Here is a 21,066-nt window from a genome sequence, read left to right as displayed (position 1 = left end):
CTAATAGTCGTTTCCTGTGGCACCAACTTCACCCTACAGAATGAGGCCGAGCTGGACAAACCAGTTGGAACCCTATGTGAAGAGCAAAGAGAGTGTTTCAGTTTACAAAACAATGAAACACACAAGAACCCCGCTGTGCATCATTGGCCATCCATTCAACCAATTTGTTTATGAGGCATGTACAATCTTACATCCATAGCGTGAAAATGCCACTCAAACAAAGCATTTAAGTCATAAAAGTCAACGAAGGAATGACTTTGAATGAAGTTGCCTAAACATCAGGTTGGCAGTGATACACACACCTAGTAACCAGCCATACATCTTATATTGAAGCCATCAAACAGAGAACCAGTATCTTAGTTTTGACTACAGTTTGAATACAATTATGTTTCAATGACAGCTTGTTAAATAAACTGGATGAATAGCTGAAAATGTATCATGGTAATTTCTATGATGTCACTCTACCCAACACTGTTTTACTGTAGGCCTTGAACTGTAACTAAGCTGTAGAGGAAGTCAATACCATCCGGTCTGCGCTGTGTACTGCAGAGGAAACTGTTGCACGGCCCAGGGACAGGGTACTCAGGAAATAAGTCATGCAAGACGACCTACAACCACAAGTAAAATAGGAAGAGATAAAACAGCCCGTTGTCGTGCAAGGTTTGGTTCGTCTACCTCCTGCTTCCTGCTGTTGCACATGATCAGCTTTGCTGTTTGAAACGCTTGACAGGTTAGCGCACTTCAATATCTGAAAATATGAATGGTGTAATTATACTTTAAACCTTTCAAGTCTCATTTTCGTCTTAGTGTAAAATATTGTCTATTCGAGTCAAAAGGTAAATGCTTTTCTGACAGGAAGGAACTGACTTCCTCTTTAGCTGCATTAAATCGTTGCGCTAAAGATGTTGTTTTCGGCTAGCACTTGCTAGATCCATTCATTGGATTGACAAATTTCAACATATAGTGCTGTACACTGAATAACAATCAATGAATGCTGAGCACAATGTGCAATGGTAGGTTTGAAGCAACCATTTGACAGTTTGTTTGAAAGTAACGTGGCATGGTTCGTATTTTTCTGCCTCTTGAACATGCATTTAGGATGCAAGATACCATTCTTCGGGTGCTGGTGGTGGCTGTTGGTCTAATAATGTATCCTAAAGAGGAGCTGAGGACCGTTGACCAGGATGATGATGTAGCAACGGTTATGCAGGAGCGACAGGATTGGCTGTTAAAGGAGATGGAAAAGACGGACCAGGAAATGACCGTGGTCAGTCAGAAAGCACCAGAGGAGGACCAAGATGAGTCTCTTGTAACCGTCCAACCAGTGAACATCAATGAAGCAAAGGCTAACCAACGTGTGGCTCCTACCGACCAATATCGTTCTCTGGAAGGCCTTGAGGATGATCAAGTAAAGCCAACCCTTTTAGACGAGGACACTGAAGAAAAAGAGACCAAGGTGACTGAGGTAAATGAAGACGCAGCAGATTCAGACTTCTACTTGTCACCTGTGGGACAGTCTGATCATTCCCTCGCCATCATTGATCCTTTCATTGATGAGGGTCTGTCTTTATTGGATAGTGATGTTCATAGTATCGAGAAAATGTTTTTTCAGGAAGTCGAGATTAACCACAATATACCTTCAGTAAATCCGAAAGTAGTTCCGACAAATCAGGAAGTGCTTCATGAAGTCCAAATCGATCCGCTAAATCTCTGCACAAAGCCTTCCAGGGAGGACCAAACAAAAGCAGTTGAGAATCATCAGGAAGTGTTTCAACAATACAGAGTACCACCACAAATGCTCACAGAACCATCAGAGAAAGACAAAGGAAGATGGAAGCAAGTGACTGATACGGAGAACGATTATCTCTGGTACCTTTGGAACACATACTCCCTCATATCCGTGATCCATTTTTCCATCAAATATTACAGAAAGAAATTGCAGATGAACCAAAGATCATTTGCAAAAAAAAGGTTCTCGTCTGAAAAAATAAATATGTTGCGAGAGATAAAACTCTCAGCTGAGGTATCGCTGCCAGACAGTTGTACTCTGAACCGTTTATATGACAAATGTGTCAAACTCTCACCCAATGAGAGATACTGGGTGGCCGAGTTTGTGGAGGGTTTTGCCAGCGATCTATTGTGTACCATGAGAAGTTTTAGTGACAGGGCGGTTGGCATGGTGATGGAGGACTTTGTAATGGTGGAAGGTGTGTTCAAGTTTTGTACGTGTGACATCATGATACCCATTGTACCATTGGATCCATACCATTTCCAGTTTGAATTTGGGGGCAGTCAGGCTGGGGATAGACAAGCACCCATGGAAGGCTATGGTAGAATTAAAATGGAGAAAGGTGTTGAGAAACAAAATGGCTGCCCCTGTGGTAATACTGATATAGACATGCTCTGCTTATTACATAGTGACGAGAAGGTGGTTGACATGAGTAAGAAATCAAGTAGCCCTTTTTTGTCACCAACCACACCTTACCTTTCCAAAACACAAGTTCTAAAATGGTTCCAGAGAGAGTTAAGACAAGCTTGGGAATACATCTCCCACAAATATGAGTTTGAGTTAACATTTTCCAACACTGATGTTCCTGGTACTCTGTCGGTCAGATTCAGATCAGGAAAAGTTATAACCTTTAATATTAAACCTGTGGTCGAGTTCAAAGGTACAGCTGCATATTTTGTAATCGGCACTTCAAACAAAAATGTTAACAATTCTTCAGACGCCTTCTGGGAACTTTCATTTGCACCTTATGAGGACCACTTCCTGAAACGGCTCAATATAAATCTCCCTAAGAACTCCTGTCACATTAAGTGTCTTGAAATTGCTGTCTTCCTTCACAGGAAGCAAACTGGTTTGACAGGTAAAAGTGGCCTTACAGTTTACCACATGAAAACTGCATTATACCACCTTCTAATTAAGGAACCATTGATGTGGCACCCTGAACAATTGACCAATAGGCTTCAAGACTTGTTGGGTTTCCTGGAAAACTGCCTTGAGCACAAGAAGTTGAGTCATGCATTTTTTGGTAACAGTCTGGTTTCAAACACAAGTCTGTCTCAGAGGCTTGCAGAGGCCAAGCCAGTAAATCTCTTCCACCCCCTCGTGGTACAAAAAAGCCTCTACTTTAAAACTGTAAAGCATTTCCATGAGTTGCTGAAGAACATGTCTGTGCTGATACAAGAATATGCACCAAAAGAATGAAATCTTGAGCAGCTATGTAAGATTTAAGTTACTTGTCATTCTAAAAGTAAGCCAGGTCAAAACACCCCAAATAAACTTGACAAAGACATGATCAATGTTTTATTTAAAAAACAAGTTCCACTTCACTTGTCATTTCTTCCTGACAGCATCTACAAAAAAACAAAAAGTAATTTTATGAAAATGTCAACACATGCTAATGCTCTTTGTATTAATTCCTTTACAATCTTACCATACATAATCATCCTCATCCCAGAACTCCATGGAGCCAACAAGTTCCTCAGATGGAGTCTGTGGAACTAATCCTTTATAGTCACTCTTCCCAAAAGGTGGTACGATTAAAAGTGGGCGCTTAGGTTGGTTCTGAGAAGGTGGGCGCCGAGGGTGCGAAGGGCCCTGGGGGCGAGACGGGCCCTGGGGGCGAGACGGGCCCTGGGGAGGAGACGGTTGCTGGGCATGATGGGACGGCTGCTGGGGATGGGACGGCTGCTGGGGATGGGACGGCTGCTGGGGATGGGACGGCTGCTGGGGATGGGACGGCTGCTGGGGATGGGACGGCTGCTGGGGATGGGACGGCTGCTGGGGATGGGACGGCTGCTGGGGATGGGACGGCTGCTGGGGATGAGACGGCTGCTGGGGATGAGACGGCTGCTGGGGATGAGACGGCTGCTGGGGATGAGACGGCTGCTGGGGATGGGACGGCTGCTGGGGATGGGACGGCTGCTGGGGATGGGACGGCTGCTGGGGATGGGACGGCTGCTGGGGATGGGACGGCTGCTGGGGATGGGACGGCTGCTGGGGATGGGACGGCTGCTGGGGATGATGAGACGGCTGCTGGGGATGATGAGACGGCTGCTGGGCATGATGGGACGGCTGCTGGGCATGATGGGACGGCTGCTGGGGATGAGACGGCTGCTGGGCATGATGGGACGGCTGCTGGGGATGGGACGGCTGCTGGGGATGGGACGGCTGCTGGGGATGGGACGGCTGCTGGGGATGGGACGGCTGCTGGGGATGGGACGGCTGCTGGGGATGGGACGGCTGCTGGGGATGGGACGGCTGCTGGGGATGGGACGGCTGCTGGGGATGGGACGGCTGCTGGGGATGGGACGGCTGCTGGGGATGGGACGGCTGCTGGGGATGGGACGGCTGCTGGGGATGGGACGGCTGCTGGGGATGGGACGGCTGCTGGGGATGGGACGGCTGCTGGGGATGGGACGGCTGCTGGGGATGGGACGGCTGCTGGGGATGGGACGGCTGCTGGGGATGGGACGGCTGCTGGGGATGGGACGGCTGCTGGGGATGAGACGGCTGCTGGGGATGATGAGACGGCTGCTGGGGATGATGAGACGGCTGCTGGGGATGATGAGACGGCTGCTGGGGATGATGGGACGGCTGCTGGGGATGGGACGGCTGCTGGGGATGGGACGGCTGCTGGGGATGATGGGACGGCTGCTGGGGATGATGGGACGGCTGCTGGGGATGATGGGACGGCTGCTGGGGATGGGACGGCTGCTGGGGATGGGACGGCTGCTGGGGATGGGACGGCTGCTGGGGATGGGACGGCTGCTGGGGATGGGACGGCTGCTGGGGATGGGACGGCTGCTGGGGATGGGACGGCTGCTGGGGATGGGACGGCTGCTGGGGATGGGACGGCTGCTGGGGATGGGACGGCTGCTGGGGATGGGACGGCTGCTGGGGATGGGACGGCTGCTGGGGATGGGACGGCTGCTGGGGATGGGACGGCTGCTGGGGATGATGAGACGGGCGCTGGGGGGGATGAGACGGCTGCTGGGCATGATGAGACGGCTGCTGGGGATGATGAGACGGGCGCTGGGGATGGGACGGCTGCTGGGGATGGGACGGCTGCTGGGGATGGGACGGCTGCTGGGCATGATGGGACGGCTGCTGGGGATGGGACGGCTGCTGGGGATGGGACGGCTGCTGGGGATGGGACGGCTGCTGGGGATGGGACGGCTGCTGGGGATGGGACGGCTGCTGGGGATGGGACGGCTGCTGGGGATGGGACGGCTGCTGGGGATGGGACGGCTGCTGGGGATGGGACGGCTGCTGGGGATGGGACGGCTGCTGGGGATGGGACGGCTGCTGGGGATGGGACGGCTGCTGGGGATGGGACGGCTGCTGGGGATGATGAGACGGGCGCTGGGGGGGATGAGACGGCTGCTGGGCATGATGAGACGGCTGCTGGGGAGGATGGGACGGGCGCTGGGGGGGATGAGACGGCTGCTGGGGATGATGAGACGGGCGCTGGGGGGGATGAGACGGCTGCTGGGCATGATGAGACGGCTGCTGGGGATGATGAGACGGGCGCTGGGGGGGATGGGACGGGCGCTGGGGGGGATGAGACGGGCGCTGGGGGGGATGAGACGGCTGCTGGGCATGATGAGACGGGCGCTGGGGGGGATGAGACGGGCGCTGGGGGGGATGGGACGGCTGCTGGGGATGGGACGGCTGCTGGGGATGATGAGACGGCTGCTGGGGATGATGAGACGGCTGCTGGGGATGGGACGGGCGCTGGGGATGGGACGGCTGCTGGGGATGGGACGGCTGCTGGGGATGGGACGGCTGCTGGGGATGGGACGGCTGCTGGGGATGGGACGGCTGCTGGGGATGGGACGGCTGCTGGGGATGGGACGGCTGCTGGGGATGGGACGGCTGCTGGGGATGATGAGACGGGCGCTGGGGGGGATGAGACGGCTGCTGGGCATGATGAGACGGCTGCTGGGGAGGATGGGACGGGCGCTGGGGGGGATGAGACGGCTGCTGGGGATGATGAGACGGGCGCTGGGGGGGATGAGACGGCTGCTGGGCATGATGAGACGGCTGCTGGGGATGATGAGACGGGCGCTGGGGGGGATGGGACGGGCGCTGGGGGGGATGAGACGGGCGCTGGGGGGGATGAGACGGCTGCTGGGCATGATGAGACGGGCGCTGGGGGGGATGAGACGGGCGCTGGGGGGGATGGGACGGCTGCTGGGGATGGGACGGCTGCTGGGGATGATGAGACGGCTGCTGGGGATGATGAGACGGCTGCTGGGGATGATGAGACGGCTGCTGGGGATGGGACGGCTGCTGGGGATGGGACGGCTGCTGGGGATGGGACGGCTGCTGGGGATGGGACGGCTGCTGGGGATGGGACGGGTGCTGGGGGGGATGAGACGGCTGCTGGGCATGATGGGACGGCTGCTGGGGATGGGACGGCTGCTGGGGATGGGACGGCTGCTGGGGATGGGACGGCTGCTGGGGATGGGACGGCTGCTGGGGATGGGACGGGCGCTGGGGATGGGACGGCTGCTGGGGATGGGACGGCTGCTGGGGATGGGACGGGCGCTGGGGATGGGACGGGCGCTGGGGATGGGACGGGCGCTGGGGATGGGACGGGCGCTGGGGATGGGACGGGCGCTGGGGATGGGACGGGTACTGGGGAGGAGACGGGTACTGGGGAGGAGACGGGTACTGGGGAGGAGACGGGTACTGGGGAGGAGACGGGTACTGGGGAGGAGACGGGTACTGGGGAGGAGACGGGTACTGGGGAGGAGATGGGTACTGGGGAGGAGACGGGTACTGGGGAGGAGACGGGTACTGGGGAGGAGATGGGTACTGGGGAGGAGACGGGTACTGGGGAGGAGACGGGTGCTGGGGAGGAGACGGGTACTGGGGATGAGGAACAGAAGGGCTCTGAGGGTGCGGGCATGTAGGGAGAATGCACCGGTCATCCACATTCCAGGAGTGACTGGTTATCATATGTGAAGCTTTAGAGAGACAGTTTACAAGAGTTAGTGCCAACAAAGCCAGCATTTAGTTTGTACACGAGTTGTCAATGAATGTACACAGCACAAGTATTCAAAACCCACCTGGTTGTGGTGGGGGACAGACCGAGTCACAGCAAAAGCAGACCGCATTATCACCATACAACTCAGTCCACCTGCAAGAATGGATAAATAATGTACCTGGTGTCCTTCAACTTTGACCATAGCAGGTTTCGACACTCACGTTTTGCTTCCGGGATTGTAGTTGCAGGACTTTGCTCTTTCAGATGGGGTAACATCTCCCACTGAGATATCACAATGCATGTAGAGTTCCTATGCAACAAAATTCTTATTTGTAAAATAGCAACATAATTGAATACATTTGATTAAGAAAAAAATACCTTCGGGGTAGACGTTTGAGCCATCCCTTCAAAGATGAAGCTACCAATCGTAAACTTTAAAACGGTCTTTGTGGTGTGCCTGATGAATCGTGACTGCTGGGAGTACCGCCCATCAACCATACAACTACCAAGGGATAGAAAACCCAAACTTAGACTGACAATTTATAAAATCACCAATATTGTATATGCAGACAAATGAGGGCCTTACCCAGTGTTGTCAATCACTGTATATTGTGGCACAGAAGTGAGCGAAGGAGAGATGGTTATAAAGCACTTGTTGACGTAAACCCTCACAGGTCTTTGAGCCAGCGCAGCGTCAAGCATAGCTTCAAAGAACATGGGCTGTCCAAGCGTGTAGCCGACACCTGGAGTCAACTCGGTCCCATGGACTGAAAAAGAATCATGGCTCATCCTCCAAGAACATTAAAACGCCCAAGTCATAGTTTAGTAAATTCCCATCCGTCCCTGTACTTCTGGTCTTGTTTCCCCACTTACCATCATAGGCAGTGAGGGTGACCCAGGTCCTTGAAGTGAGGGGTCTAAAGACTGTTCCTCCTCTCACTGTGGGCCAGAAGCCAACCTTGTAAGAGAGATGGAACCTGCAAGGACAACAGCATCAGGCAAGGTTTAAGGATGGGCTCCCCTATGGAGATCATTTCCCTTGGTTTGACTTCAGGAAGTGTTAGGAACCCACAGTCAGAACTGGAGATATTATTCCAACTCCAGTACTTGTGGATGACATTGCAATAACGTATGCATGTTCTTTTAAGCAATAAATGATGTGTAGAAAGGCAATTGGGTGGGGTGGGATCTTACCGATTATAACTACACTCAAGGGGAACTTCAAAGTTGAAGTCCCTCACGATGGGACCTTTAGACTCCAGTTTATAAGAGATCCTGTTGGTGAAAGTCACCCGGTCAGCATGGCTCTACAAGAAAAAAAGAACAATGAGTCTGCTGCTGAGGTTCCAGTCCAAAAGGAGGAATTTAACCTGCAAGGATCTGATGTGAAACCTAATCTTGGGAGCTCAGGTTAGACTGAAGATCAGTGAAAACGGGTGGTAGTCACTACACCGCAGGCCTGTGAACAGTTCACAATGATCCTTTATCAGACCTGAATGTATCTAGTTTGACCAAAGATCAGTGAAAACGAATGCATCAGTTCAAATCACCCACCCTAATCACAGTACCACAAGCCATCAGGGGGTAGAGCAGGTAGAAGTGACTATCGGTGGCTTGGTTGACGGGACAGGACCCAAACTTCAGGTTCTTGTAGGCATCAGGGCTGGCGAATAATTCTCTCTGAACTCTAACATAAATCCTATTAATATGGCACAATAGGTCAATAGGGTTGTTGCAGGGATGCCTTTGGGTAGGTGGACCTCTGGTGGCCAACAGAATATCCTTTACTGAGTCAGGCAGTGGTTCGGCATCCTTCCCAGGGGCAACAAGAGACATGTGGTCCGAAGAGGCTGCGATAGGCACAAATTCTGGAACTCTCTTGGGTTCTGGACGGCTGCCTTGCTTTTCATGGCCTTGTTTCCATTGCTTAGGTACTAACCTTGCTGCTTCATCTTGCTCAATTTCTGTCTCCATCTCTGACCAGAGGGCCTCAGGTGACTGCCCAAAAACATTTTCAAATTTAAGGCAGTAGGCATAGGTTATCATAAACATAAGCAACAAGAATCCTTTCACCCCCATTTTGAGACCAACCACTAGCTTGCTACGATAAACAAGAAGCGAAGCTCTGTGTGCGTTTATACCGCAACACAGTGATGGTAATTGATTTCACCTGCAGATTATACCAATTATGCTAAACCAATAAACCAATTAACACCCTACTTCAAACGACTGTCAAGCAAGCTCAACTGCGCATGTCGGAGGCAAAAGACAAACTTCTCCTAGGCCTATACTTGGAGTGTCCATCAGGTCGACCATATATCTCTGGTTACTGGATTGCAGGACTTGACATTAACTTTTTGAGGCACTTGTCCTTTGGACAAGGACATTTACGTTTAATTTGTCCATGCACAAAAGTCACTTGACCCCGATACCTTAACTAATAGCCTGACCAAGTGATTGGGCAAAACTAGCCTGGCTAACGGAGATCATTTTCTCAGGCAAATGACCAATGAAACAGGCTTGGTTAAAGAAATCTGAGATGCTGGCTAGTGACCTGCCAGTGAGCGACCTGAGTCTGACTTAGGCTAACGTCAAAACACTGTAACGGGGACGCAGTTTCACTCAGATGTCCAGTTTACACTAGCCTGACGTTGTCATACTCATAATTCTAGTCAGAATATGAGTCTGAAAACTCTCCGTTGGGCTGTGACTATGGGGCGTGTTTCAACCGAACTCGTAAAACAAACGCCTCTTCGCTCAATTGGATAGACCTACAACCAATCAGAGCAACGTAATATGTTGTTTGTTGAAAACAAATTCAACCCAAGGGCTCTTTCGTGACGTTGTTGATTACGTTACTGTTGATCATCTGTCCATCATCGTATAAAGCCCGCCCTGGCAATTTCATTGGTCCGCCCAGATCCTGGTTTTATGTAGTTGGTCCCAATAGACCAATTATCACCCTACGTCACACAACTGTCAAGCAGGCTCAACTGCGCATGTGGGTTGCAAAAGACAAACTTCTCCCCGTTCTATTACTCTTGGAGTGTCATTCAGGTCATCATATATCTCTGGCCACTGGATTGCAGGGCTTGATATTAACTTTTTGAGGCTCTTGGCCTTTGGACAAATACATTTACGTTCACTTGTCTATGCACAAAAGTCACTTGACACCGATACCCTTAAATAGCCTGTCCAAGTGATCGGGCAAAACTAGCCTGGCTAACGGAGGTCGCTTTCTCAGGCAAATGACAAATGAAACAGACAGGTTAAAGAAATCCGAGAATCTTCACCAGACTCGTATCTACATTAGGCAGTCCTCCCTGACGTTTCTGGTGTAGAATGGAGTGAAATACAACATTGTGCACACTGCCAGTGAGCGAGTCTGACTGAGGCTAACGTCAAAACAGTGTAACTGGGATGTAGTCTCACTCAGATTGCCAGTTTAAACAAATCAGAAAAATAATCGGACCAGCTGACTATAAAAGCAGAATTCCCATATCTCTTGAAAGCTGCCCTGCTCGACTTTTTAAATGTAGAATTGACTGTAAAAGTGTAAAATTATGAACTTTGTGACATGACGTGAAGACATGGTTGCCGCTCGACTATGCGGTCTGTACCGGGCGACATTCTCACTCAAATTTCAAGACTTTCGTGACCCAAATCAAAATTCTGATGCGACAGATCATTGGGTAATCGCTTTCTCTCCTAGAGGCATGTCCTCCTCGACGCTTTTGGTCTTTTTAAATCTACCTATTTGTATTATCCGTGTGGTCCTTTTGCCATTTAAAATGCTATCCTTTCCCGGTTTTCTGCAGCCACAGTGCGCGCGCATCTCGATTGTTTACAAACAAATAATTGGTCTATACGAGACTCTCCAGACCCAACTTCCCGACCAAATTTTTTTGTGGGCGGGGAGAAGTTGGGCTGGCAGCCAGGCTAAATTTACACAAATCACCAAAATAATCGGACTAGCTGGTTAAAAGCAGAATTCCCATAGCTCTTGAAAGCTGCCCCGCTCAACTTTTTAGACGTAGAATTGACTGTAAAACTGTAAAATTATTAACTTTGAGACATGACGCGATAACATTCATGCGGTCTACCGGGCGACATTCTCACTCAAATTTCAAGATTTTTGTGAAATCAAAATTCTGATGTGACAGATCAATGGGGAATGGCTTTCTCTCTTATAAGCTGTCCTCCTCGACCTTTTTGGTCTTTTTAAATCTAACTATTTGTATAATCCGTGTAATTCTCTAGCCATTATAAAGGCTATCTCCCGGTTTTCTGCCACCATGCTGCGCACGCATCCCGAATGTTTTCAAACAAATAATTGGTCTACTCGAAGTCTCGAAGTCCACTCCGAGATGCATAATCATAAATGTTACCATTCAAATCAAATATATTCATGGGTTGCGTTCATGTCAGCCAAATCACAAAGCAAGGACTCAAAATCGAGCTGCACACACAAACCAGATTTTTTACTATGTAAATTTTTTCTGAACCATTTTTTTTTCGAAGGGAACGTATGCCGGAAGTTGGACAGTAAACTCAGGAAGTTCCAACGCAACCAAGAGGTTATGCTAGCTAGCTGGCTAACAATATGTTTGTTTTACGACTATACGCGAACATTTTGGCCATGTAGTTTTATAACGTTATTAACTTGCTACAGAAACAAAGCGCAATATTCTTAAAATCCGTCTTATTCGATATGTTGTGGACACGCTTATTGCTTACAGAATGGCTCTCACAACTGTAGCCCTGCGCGTCCCAGCCACATACGACATTGTTTTGACAGCTAAGCTAGTAGTAGCAAGAACATGGACAACTAACGTTAACAACTAGCGTTTGCAAATTTACTGTTATTGGAATTGTGTTAGATGTACAATCTCAAACCATTGTCTTTCTATATATATTTCTAAATGTATATCTTATTTGCATAGTATAGCTAGCTAGCTATCATAGCTCATGTCTTTCTAAGCTACAAAGATAGCTAACTCCAACTAGTAGCTAGCCATTTGGGCCATTTATATTTCAAATCAAGTGATCCCAGGACAGGAATCTGAGCGACAAGCTCAACTCTCAATCAGACCCAATGCGTGGCATCATGGGCGCTCAGGGCAGTCCTGTCAAAAGTTACGACTATCTACTCAAGTTTTTACTGGTGGGGGACAGTGATGTTGGGAAGGGAGAGATTCTGGAAAGCTTGCAGGATGGGTCGGTGGAATCGCCCTACGCCTACAGCAGTGGTGAGTGCGGGACAGCACTGGAGTACTGTAGGTCGGGTGGTGAATAGCATTTTGAAGTTTTCTTGGGCCTATGAATCTGCATAAATACAATCATTAGTCTTGTCATGGGTATATGCTTCATGTTTGTAGTGCGTCATTATCTCAGTGCTCCAAAATTGATTTTTTTGTCATAGATCAGTTTGGTTAACACTCCTAAGAATTTGCTTTTTAAATTCAATGGGATTGACTGATTATGGCTGGTTACAAAGTGCTAATTCACAAAAATATTTGTTCTAATTCTTGTTTTGCACTCAGGGATTGACTATAAAACCACTACAATCCTACTGGATGGAAGGAGAGTCAAGTTAGAATTGTGGTAAGTAATGAAACCAAACACAGGAGAGATTAGAGTTGCCTGGCATTCTGGGTTGAATCTCAGCGTTGAATCTTAACTTCAATCTCACTAATTCTGTGTTGAACAGGGATACCTCTGGCCAAGGCAGATTCTGCACCATCTTCAGATCCTATTCTCGTGGGGCCCAGGTGAGAGGACCGTTGCTCTCTCCAAGTTGATATTTGTCTGTCCTGTACATATCATAGTATCATCTCATGTTTGTTCCTTCCACAGGGAATCCTGTTGGTGTATGACATCACAAACGGCTGGTCGTTCGATGGCATCGACCGCTGGATCCGAGAGATTGACGAGGTAAACTCTTTTAACACGTTGGTTGGGTGACACTGCGCCAAAACAAGAACGCTCTCACAGTAGTCCAATCTCCTATTCACATTCAGTCACTGGGGGTCGGGAGGGATCACTATTTTCCATTTCCATGGCTAATCCATTTCCCGTGCCGAAAGAGAGACTGACAGTTTACTCGTATTGCAAAACTGGACCGTCGACATGAGCTGTGGAAGGCAGTGAGATGTTAACCAGAGGGTGGTGCAAAAAAAATGCAAAAGGCCAAACTCCAACCATCCCTGGTTCTTTCTCCCCCCCTCTTCTCCAGCATGCCCCTGGCGTTCCCCGCATCCTGGTGGGCAACCGTCTCCACCTGGCGTTCAAGCGGCAGGTGCCCACGGAGCAGGCGCGGGCGTACGCTGAGAAGAACGGCATGACCTTTTTCGAGGTCAGCCCCCTTTGCAACTTCAACGTCATCGAGTCGTTTACGGAACTGTCACGCATTGTGCTCATGAGGCACGGCATGGAGAAGTTCTGGAAGCCCAACCGAGGTGAGGAGGACCGGGGGGAGGGGGACCGAGGGGTGGCGGGAGGGTCTGGTCTGGGTCGTGGGGGATGGAGAGGGGGAACACGGTGGGTTTGTGATTAGTAGGATATCACCTATCAGGGGGCCAGGGTGTGTTACAGGGATATGAGGGTCAGGTACTCGTACCTTTGTTTAACCAAGTACCAGCATGTATTTAAGTACTGTGAAGTCTTCAAGTTTCAAAAAAAAAAACATTACAATATTCACAGTCTCTGACAATCCTGTGGTCTGGCCTCTATCCCCCCCCCCCCCTCCTCTTTCCCCGCAGTGTTCAGCCTGCAGGACCTCTGCTGCCGCTCCATCGTGTCCTGCACGCCCGTCCACCTCATCGACAAGCTGCCCCTCCCCGTCGCCATCAAGTCCCACCTCAAGTCCTTCTCCGTGGCCAACGGCATGAACGCCGTCATGATGCACGGACGCTCTTACTCTGTGGCCAACCACCCGGCCGGGGGCGGGGCCGGCGGCGGCGCGGGCTCCAACAGCGGCAAGGGCAACAGCCTCAAGAGGTCCAAGTCCTTCCGTCCCCCGCAGAGCCCCCCGAAGAGCTCCTCCAGCAAAATCAACTGTAAGATATCGTAGGGGATGGAGGGAGGAAGGAACGAGTGCACGAGTAACCCAGCCTCGCTCGTCTGCTCCTCCTATTCCCTTCCCTCAAGGGGGGGGGGGGGGGGCTGTGGGTGAGCGGACTCACAGGGGCACCGTGTAAGGGGGCGGGGGGGCTGCTACGGAGGACGTGGTCTGCCTGAGGATGCAGCTGTTTGAGGTGGGGTGGGGTTAGTCAGCGGCGCTAAAGCCGACTTGGTGCGTGCTCGTTTTCAAACCCCATCCACATACGCGCGCACCTTTTTGCGGGTGACTATTGCACCCACCGCCTTTCACTGTGATCCCGTCGAATCCTGAAGCTCAAATCAAGCGGTCTGCGCTGCACCTGTCAACACTACACGAGGCGGAGGACGGCCTTTTTAATGGACTCGATCACATGGGTGAAAGTAATACTTTGTTGTAAATACATGATATACACTGTTGGCTTGTTTTCCAGTTTGTTTTCACACCGACTTCTTGGGTCTTTTAACATGACAATGAAGGGGAAGCTCTGAGTAACTGGCATAATAACAAGCCTCATGCATGTTCCCCTCGTTCTCCTTAAACACAGTTCTCACACTCTCAGTTGATATTTGAAGTATCTAGTTCGACCGCTGGGCCTGGTCTCATGCCATTTACCGTTCTACTCCCTCTGTCATCCATCACCATCATTTATTCAATCTGCTTAGATGTCGTCATGGTGACGTCAACACCCAGAGACACCAGTCTGCAGGCCCATGCTGCTATAAAATGTACTTGGGTTCGTTTTAATTGGGCGTGATTTACAACATGCCTGTAGTCCTCTTTTGCGGTCAGTTATATGCTGGAATATTTGGCAGTTCGTTTTTCTCCTGAAATCATGTACAAATGTTAGGCCAAGCATTGTTTGATCAGTGCTTTGACTTCTTCTGGTTGAGGTCTTGACCTATCTGGCTTTACTGCTGTGTTTTTGAGAGCATGTGTAAAAGGTCTTAAAAATAGGAATGGATTAAATTGTAACATACTACCATTGGACTTAAGTAAATGCTTTTAGTTTATTTTCTGATTTCTTTGTTTTACTGATTATTTATTCTCTTTTTCATGAATGTCTACAACTATTCCAGTGTTTGTTATGTTGTGGTAAAGTGTAAGGTGTTTGAAAGGGACAACTATTTAGAATGTAGGCTATTCACTCTGGAACATTCCTCTAAAGGCCATGCAGAACAACAATTTCATGCATGATGTTTTCCATTTGTATTTTGTTAGAGGAAAAGAACAATAATGAAGGATCAAAACACTATCTGGTTTAGTTAAGATGTTAATACAACATGGCTGACGGTAATAATGAACAACATTCAATTCCTATTTTGACTGCCTCAAAGTAAGCTGCCATTAAAAGCAGATGATTTCTTCAACAATAAAGCAAAATGTCCTTGACCGTTTTTACTTGTGTGGAATTTTCATTCAGTGCAGTCTTGAATATAAATGATGGGTTGCCACATATTGTCGCTCTGGGCCTATATAATCTTGTTCTTTCTTTCTTCAAGGTCAGAGCGCGAGTGGTGGGAATTTTGTGTTTCCCATTGTTTTCTTAGGTTTCTAAGCAAAGCGGGGAAGCCGGCATCATGCTCAAGTGCAATAAAACCGTGGGGGTGCTGAATTGATTAGCTGGCCTCGCGGTATTGGCCGGGCTGAGGCTAACCGGTACGTCTCTACGACATTTGAATGCCTAGCGGTCAAAAGTCACGTTAAGGTTGATAGGTCACTTTCAGTGAAAAGAAGAGTGGAGCTGCTTCTCAGAGGCCTTGTAGCCGTGCTTGGACAAAGATGAGTCGCACACCATTAAAAATGTGTGTTTACGTCTTCCCACCTGACCGCGGCATCTCAGAGCTTTGTGTGAATGAGTGATGGTGGTAAACTGACCGACGTCTAGACACCGACGAACGTAAACAAGATGTTTTCTTCAGGCTATTTGTGTCAGGTCCTGCGTTGGAGTGCAGCTATTAGGACAGAAAGCCAATTCGGTTTATATAATTGTTTTTTCCCCAAATCAACATCCCTAACCAAAAGCAATTTGTGCATGCGGCTCAAAAAGTGGATGCGGTATGTCAATAATAGAAGCAAATTAAATGCCCTTCCTTATAGCTTTCAGTCAATACCATGTTTATGAGCATCACCTCTATAAATTGTGTCTGGGCGCATGAAACATTGGATTTCTCACCGGAATGTTTGGCCCCGTGCGCACGGTTGTTGGGACAGCTTGCCTACATGGCCCCACGATTCCTTTGATGTATTTACAATGTTTGTCCAGTTGCCTAGCGCATGGTGTTCCTTCGTAAAAGTTTCAGACGCTGGATGACCACGGGGGCGGTCAGAGGGGCTGCCCTTTCCACCTCCATTCACACTCACCGATATTGCGTTTCTCTTTCTTTGTGCACGTCTGCTTTCGCACGTTTGCAGAGACACGCTTTAGTTTTGGTTTGGAGCGAATTGAAACTTCGACATTGAGTTTTAAGTCATTTTTTTTAAAGAATATAGAGCCACAATTCTATCCTGTTTTTTATTTATTACTTTGAAGTAGGCTACTTCTTCAGTCGTTGTAGTCGAGTGGGTAGATGTTGCTGGATAATGGTTTATTCATCTTCAATTTGAGGAGAACAGATTCTTTTCAGCTCGCAACAAATTGGCACTTGTTCCCAGATTGGTTACGCACAAACGGAACAACTGCGGTTTGAAATAATGAGTTTGCTTTCATGAGAAACTGACGGAGATATGGAAATAATAGGTGGCTGGTGTTTTATGGCAAATAAGTAATAATGCATACAACTTGTGTCGGACATTGGGAGGTTGGAGTGAAGATTGATGCGCCTCGGCAAAAAGTTCTTAGTTCAGAGGGACTTTTATTAAGAATATGGACTATTCTCGTTTTCATGATTTTGTTTTGGGCATTGCCCCAGGACGTTTCGAGTGCAAGTTTAACAGGAGTCCAAATTAAGCATCAAGGAGTTTGTCCGAACACGCTGAATGCCAACCTCTGGGTCGATGCACAAAGCACCTGCGAGAGGGAATGTAACGTCGACGAGGTTAGACGTTGCTATTCGTTAAATTATCTGTGAAAATTCCATGAAAGAAATGTACCTATTGTGTCACTTAGGAGATGCTTTAATCCAGTAAAAACTAAATCCATCATCTTTGCTCCTCAGGACTGCGCAGACTTTGAGAAGTGCTGCACCAACGTGTGTGGGCTCAATAGCTGTGTGGCGGCCCGGTTCTCTGATGGCACACCAGCCCAGCCAGACGGCCTGGAGCGTGGAGCAGGCGGGGACCAGGTCTCAGTTGCCACCTGCCAGGGCTTCATCTGCAGCCAGCAGGGGGCCACCTGTGACATCTGGGAGGGCCAGCCCATCTGCAAGTGTCAGGACCGCTGCGAGAAGGAGCCCAGCTTCACCTGCGCCTCCGACGGCCTCACCTACTTCAACCGCTGCTACATGGACGCCGAGGCGTGCGTACGAGGGGTGACCATCACGGTGGTCACCTGTCGCTTCTACCTGGCTGGGCCCCAAGCCAGCCCTCTGCCCCAGGACACCACAGCCAACCCCACCCCAAGCTCCCCCCTGGAGGACCCCATGCCCCCGACGCTCCTCTCCAACCCCAGCCACCAGTCCATCTACGTGGGCGGCACCGTGAGTTTCCACTGCGACGTCATCGGGGCGCCGCGGCCCGACGTCACCTGGGAGAAGCAGACCGATCGCAAGGAGCGCCTGGTGATGCGTCCCGACCAGATGTACGGCAACGTTGTCATCACCAACATCGGTCAGCTGGTCATCTACAACGCCCAGGTGTGGGACACGGGCATCTACAGTTGCATCGCCCGCAACAGCGGCGGGGCCCTGCGCGCCGACTACCCCCTGTCGGTCGTCCGGCGCTCCGACGACGACTTCTCCGAGGACCCGGAGTTGGGGATGTCCATGGGGCGTCCGTTCTCGCCCGCCGACTGCCTGGCGGAGGTGGACCGGCGAGACTGCGGCGGCGAGCGCCAGGTGGACTGGTACTACGACAGCAAGCAGGCCACCTGCGTGGCGTTTGGCAACAACGGCTGCGAGGACGGCCGCAACCGCTTCCAGACGTACGAAGAGTGCCGGGCGTCGTGCCAGCGGGAGGGCGCGGGCACCTGCTCCCTGCCCGCCGTCCAGGGCCCCTGCAAGTCGTGGCAGGGCCGCTGGGCCTGGAACTCCCTCTCCAAACAGTGCCAGGCCTTCGCTTACGGCGGCTGCCACGGCAACGCCAACAGCTTCCGCAGCAAGAAGGAGTGCGAGGCCAGCTGCCCCCACGCCAAGAGCCGGCCCTGCAAGACGTGCCGCGTCAAGGGCAAAATGGTGCCCAGCCTCTGCCGAAGCGACTTTGCCATTGTGGGCCGACTGACGGAGCTCATCGAGGACCTGGACTCTGGGATCGCCCGCTTCAGCCTGGACGAGGTGCTGCGTGATGAGAAGATGGGCCTGGCCTTCTTCAACACCAGGCACCTGGAGGTGACGCTGGCTAAGATAGACTGGGGCTGCCCCTGTCCCAACATCACCATGGAGGATGGCCCCCTGCTGGTGGTGATGGGGGAAGTGCAGGATGGCATGGCCGTGATCCAGCCAGACAGCTACGTCAGACCCATTACAGACCGGAGGCTGAAGAAGATCCGCGAGGTGATAGGGAAGAAGACCTGTCAAATGCTCCACAGGTTTCAGGACTGATGCTGGTCACCTTTGACGACAGGGGGGGGGGTTATCGTAACTGTTGTAAAATGACGTCATTGTAAATGATGTTATTAGACACGCCGGTTGCATCATGTGTAACGTTGTGGATTGTCTCATACGACGTAGCCATGTACTGACCTTCCAGTATTGCCAATAGGGTAATATTATGGTGAGTCATGGTAAGTGTTTTTTTTGTTGGTGTTAAGTGTTTGTATTACATTTCACTAAACGTAGTGTTTATGTATAACCAACTGTGAAGAATCTCAACAAAGCATTTGGTAAAGCGTTCCCTTTCATTGTAAATATCCCTGTTCTTTAAACGATTAAGTTGTATTACAAAAATAAACCCATTTTTTACTCTTGTATGAAGTAGAAAATATAATTGTGAATGCTTGTTTGTATTCATTTTTATTCAAGCACAAGAGTGAACCATACAGTTTGAAGTTATACAAAGTATAAAATCTGTGCACAAGTGTATTCTGTGAAATGTGAATACTAAGGAATGGATGATATTGGGACCAAACTATACTAGAGTGGATAGGGATAAAGTCATAGGTCAAGTTAGTTTAAATAACTGGTCAAATGTTCATTCTTGGTCATCCTGAGCAGGAAGTGACATAGTAATGCATGGTGATTAGCTGGAATAGAATCTCAGATTGAGGTGGCATCAACAGAAGGAACAACAGCAGATTCTTCACACCAAGCTTTCCTTCCGGAACAGAAGACACTTGTTGTTGGCAGGCATGTCAACCTAAACAGGTAGAAACGGGTCACAATCTGGCACCTTGGAAGTACTAAACACACACACATTTGCACTTTCTTGTGCCGCACTTGTTTAGAAAAAGGCCTTACCACTTTCTCCAGGAACAGGCCACTCTTCTGTGCTAGTGAACTGAGCAGGGAGACATCTCTGAGACCCCAGTCAGGGCACCTTGAACAAACAGAAAGACAGAAATAGAGGGAGGGAAACATATGAGTAGCTACTCTCTACTGAAGTCAAGATGTCCCTCCCTCTCTTTCACACTTTTGCCGCCTGTGGAATCCTAACTCACCGTTGCCTGAGACTGCAGTCGAAGTCGATGTTGCTCTGAGGGGTGATCCGCCCGTTCACCGCATAGGGCTGCGAACACAGCAGTAGCGTCGCATCAACCTCAAGCTGGGTGTATCACACGGTGTTGTAACATGCATGTAACACTGCACGCGTTCATCAATATTATATTCACCCCATATGTCAGCAGGACCCCTTGTGGTTTTAGGATGGCGCCCGTTCCTTTAAACAGCCCCTGTGTGTAACAAGGGTATCAAGACAAAAACTAACAGCACTCGGCAAAAGCTACAAAAATAATAATAATTTGAAATGCATGGAAATGATGGTCTCAATTCATAGGACTGGGGCCTCTCACCTCTGTGCAGGCCATTGGAGATATGTGAATCATGTTGATGTTAAGGACCAGATCCAGAGACTCGGGCTGGATACCAGCCCAGTGTTCATTGGGCTGGGAGGCATCGAGGTGGATGGCGGGCTTCACATTGTCCAGGTTATAGTGTGCTCTGTACGCTTCTATACTGCAGGGGACAAAAGAGACGGTTCTCAATGCGTACGTGCACCAGAAAACAATTGCACTGTTGTACATGTAATGAAAGGGTAGCCCTTCATTAAATTGTAATCTTTCCAATCCTATTCATAAATCTGTCATAGCGCCAACTCTGTCGCTTAACCTTCTGCATTTGAGAGAACCGTCTAGTATAAATCAGAATTTATAAAATACGTACGTGGTAATGCATGCATTCTGAAATTACCTGGCGATGGATTGCCGATCAAATTCTGACGGCTGCCATAGAATATTGCGTAGGGATTGTGCGAAGTGAGTGACATGTTGACCAGTACCCGAGGAAATCTCAAGAGCGTTCAATGGTCTATTCGTGTCCACACACTCCCGTAGCACCGCCAAAATGGGCTCCTTGTTTCTCTCGGCAGCAGCGGCATTGAGCATCTTGCCAAACCCCGGGTACACTCGCCGCGCTGAAAGATATAATCGTTGCAACCACTCCAGCCGAACTGCAGGTATCTTACACAGCACGTACAGTAACAACAGCAATCGTTCGTTGTTTGCTATTGAAACACTGGGTTTATACGTTTCATAATCCGAAGCAGTCCGAATACGTTGTGTTTTCCAGTTTCTAGTGCTATGGTGGCTGTCAATCGAACACTCCACCCATCCGGGACAAAATAGTTTACACCACAAGCGTACCCATGGAACTTCCTGGT

At 49.7% G+C, this 21,066-nt stretch overlaps 4 protein-coding genes across 4 annotated transcripts; 3 read left to right on the top strand and 1 right to left on the bottom strand.

Moving 5' to 3' along the window:
* Window positions 1-528: 528 nt before the first annotated feature.
* Window positions 529-3,376, top strand: LOC124483371 (inositol 1,4,5-trisphosphate receptor-interacting protein). The gene is made up of 2 exons (XM_047043792.1): window positions 529-730; window positions 1,099-3,376. Exon 2 carries the CDS (start codon window positions 1,100-1,102, stop codon window positions 3,206-3,208), a length of 2,109 nt encoding a protein of 702 aa, XP_046899748.1. The 5' UTR covers window positions 529-730; window position 1,099; the 3' UTR covers window positions 3,209-3,376.
* An 8,164-nt stretch (window positions 3,377-11,540) lies between these two features.
* Window positions 11,541-15,494, top strand: LOC124483340 (ras-related protein Rab-40C-like). The gene is made up of 6 exons (XM_047043745.1): window positions 11,541-12,247; window positions 12,542-12,602; window positions 12,709-12,769; window positions 12,855-12,932; window positions 13,234-13,456; window positions 13,760-15,494. Exons 1-6 carry the CDS (start codon window positions 12,094-12,096, stop codon window positions 14,068-14,070), a joined length of 888 nt encoding a protein of 295 aa, XP_046899701.1. The 5' UTR covers window positions 11,541-12,093; the 3' UTR covers window positions 14,071-15,494.
* An 880-nt stretch (window positions 15,495-16,374) lies between these two features.
* Window positions 16,375-18,794, top strand: wfikkn1 (WAP, follistatin/kazal, immunoglobulin, kunitz and netrin domain containing 1). The gene is made up of 3 exons (XM_047044268.1): window positions 16,375-16,422; window positions 17,010-17,135; window positions 17,256-18,794. The coding sequence occupies exons 1-3, from the start codon at window positions 16,375-16,377 to the stop codon at window positions 18,792-18,794; spliced, it is 1,713 nt and encodes a 570-aa protein (XP_046900224.1).
* Window positions 18,795-19,186: 392 nt separating this feature from the next.
* On the bottom strand, window positions 19,187-21,056 carry mettl26 (methyltransferase like 26). The gene is made up of 6 exons (XM_047043996.1): window positions 20,598-21,056; window positions 20,201-20,363; window positions 20,021-20,080; window positions 19,850-19,917; window positions 19,650-19,728; window positions 19,187-19,548 (listed from the first exon to the last, which is right to left on the bottom strand). Exons 1-6 carry the CDS (start codon window positions 20,789-20,791, stop codon window positions 19,492-19,494), a joined length of 621 nt encoding a protein of 206 aa, XP_046899952.1. The 5' UTR covers window positions 20,792-21,056; the 3' UTR covers window positions 19,187-19,491.
* Between the last annotated feature and the right edge of the window lie 10 nt (window positions 21,057-21,066).

The sequence above is a fragment of the Hypomesus transpacificus genome, chromosome 21 (assembly GCF_021917145.1).
Source record: "Hypomesus transpacificus isolate Combined female chromosome 21, fHypTra1, whole genome shotgun sequence".
NCBI lineage: Eukaryota > Metazoa > Chordata > Actinopteri > Osmeriformes > Osmeridae > Hypomesus > Hypomesus transpacificus.
Note: the sequence above shows the minus strand (reverse complement) of the source record. Positions and strands in the feature narration are given on the sequence as shown.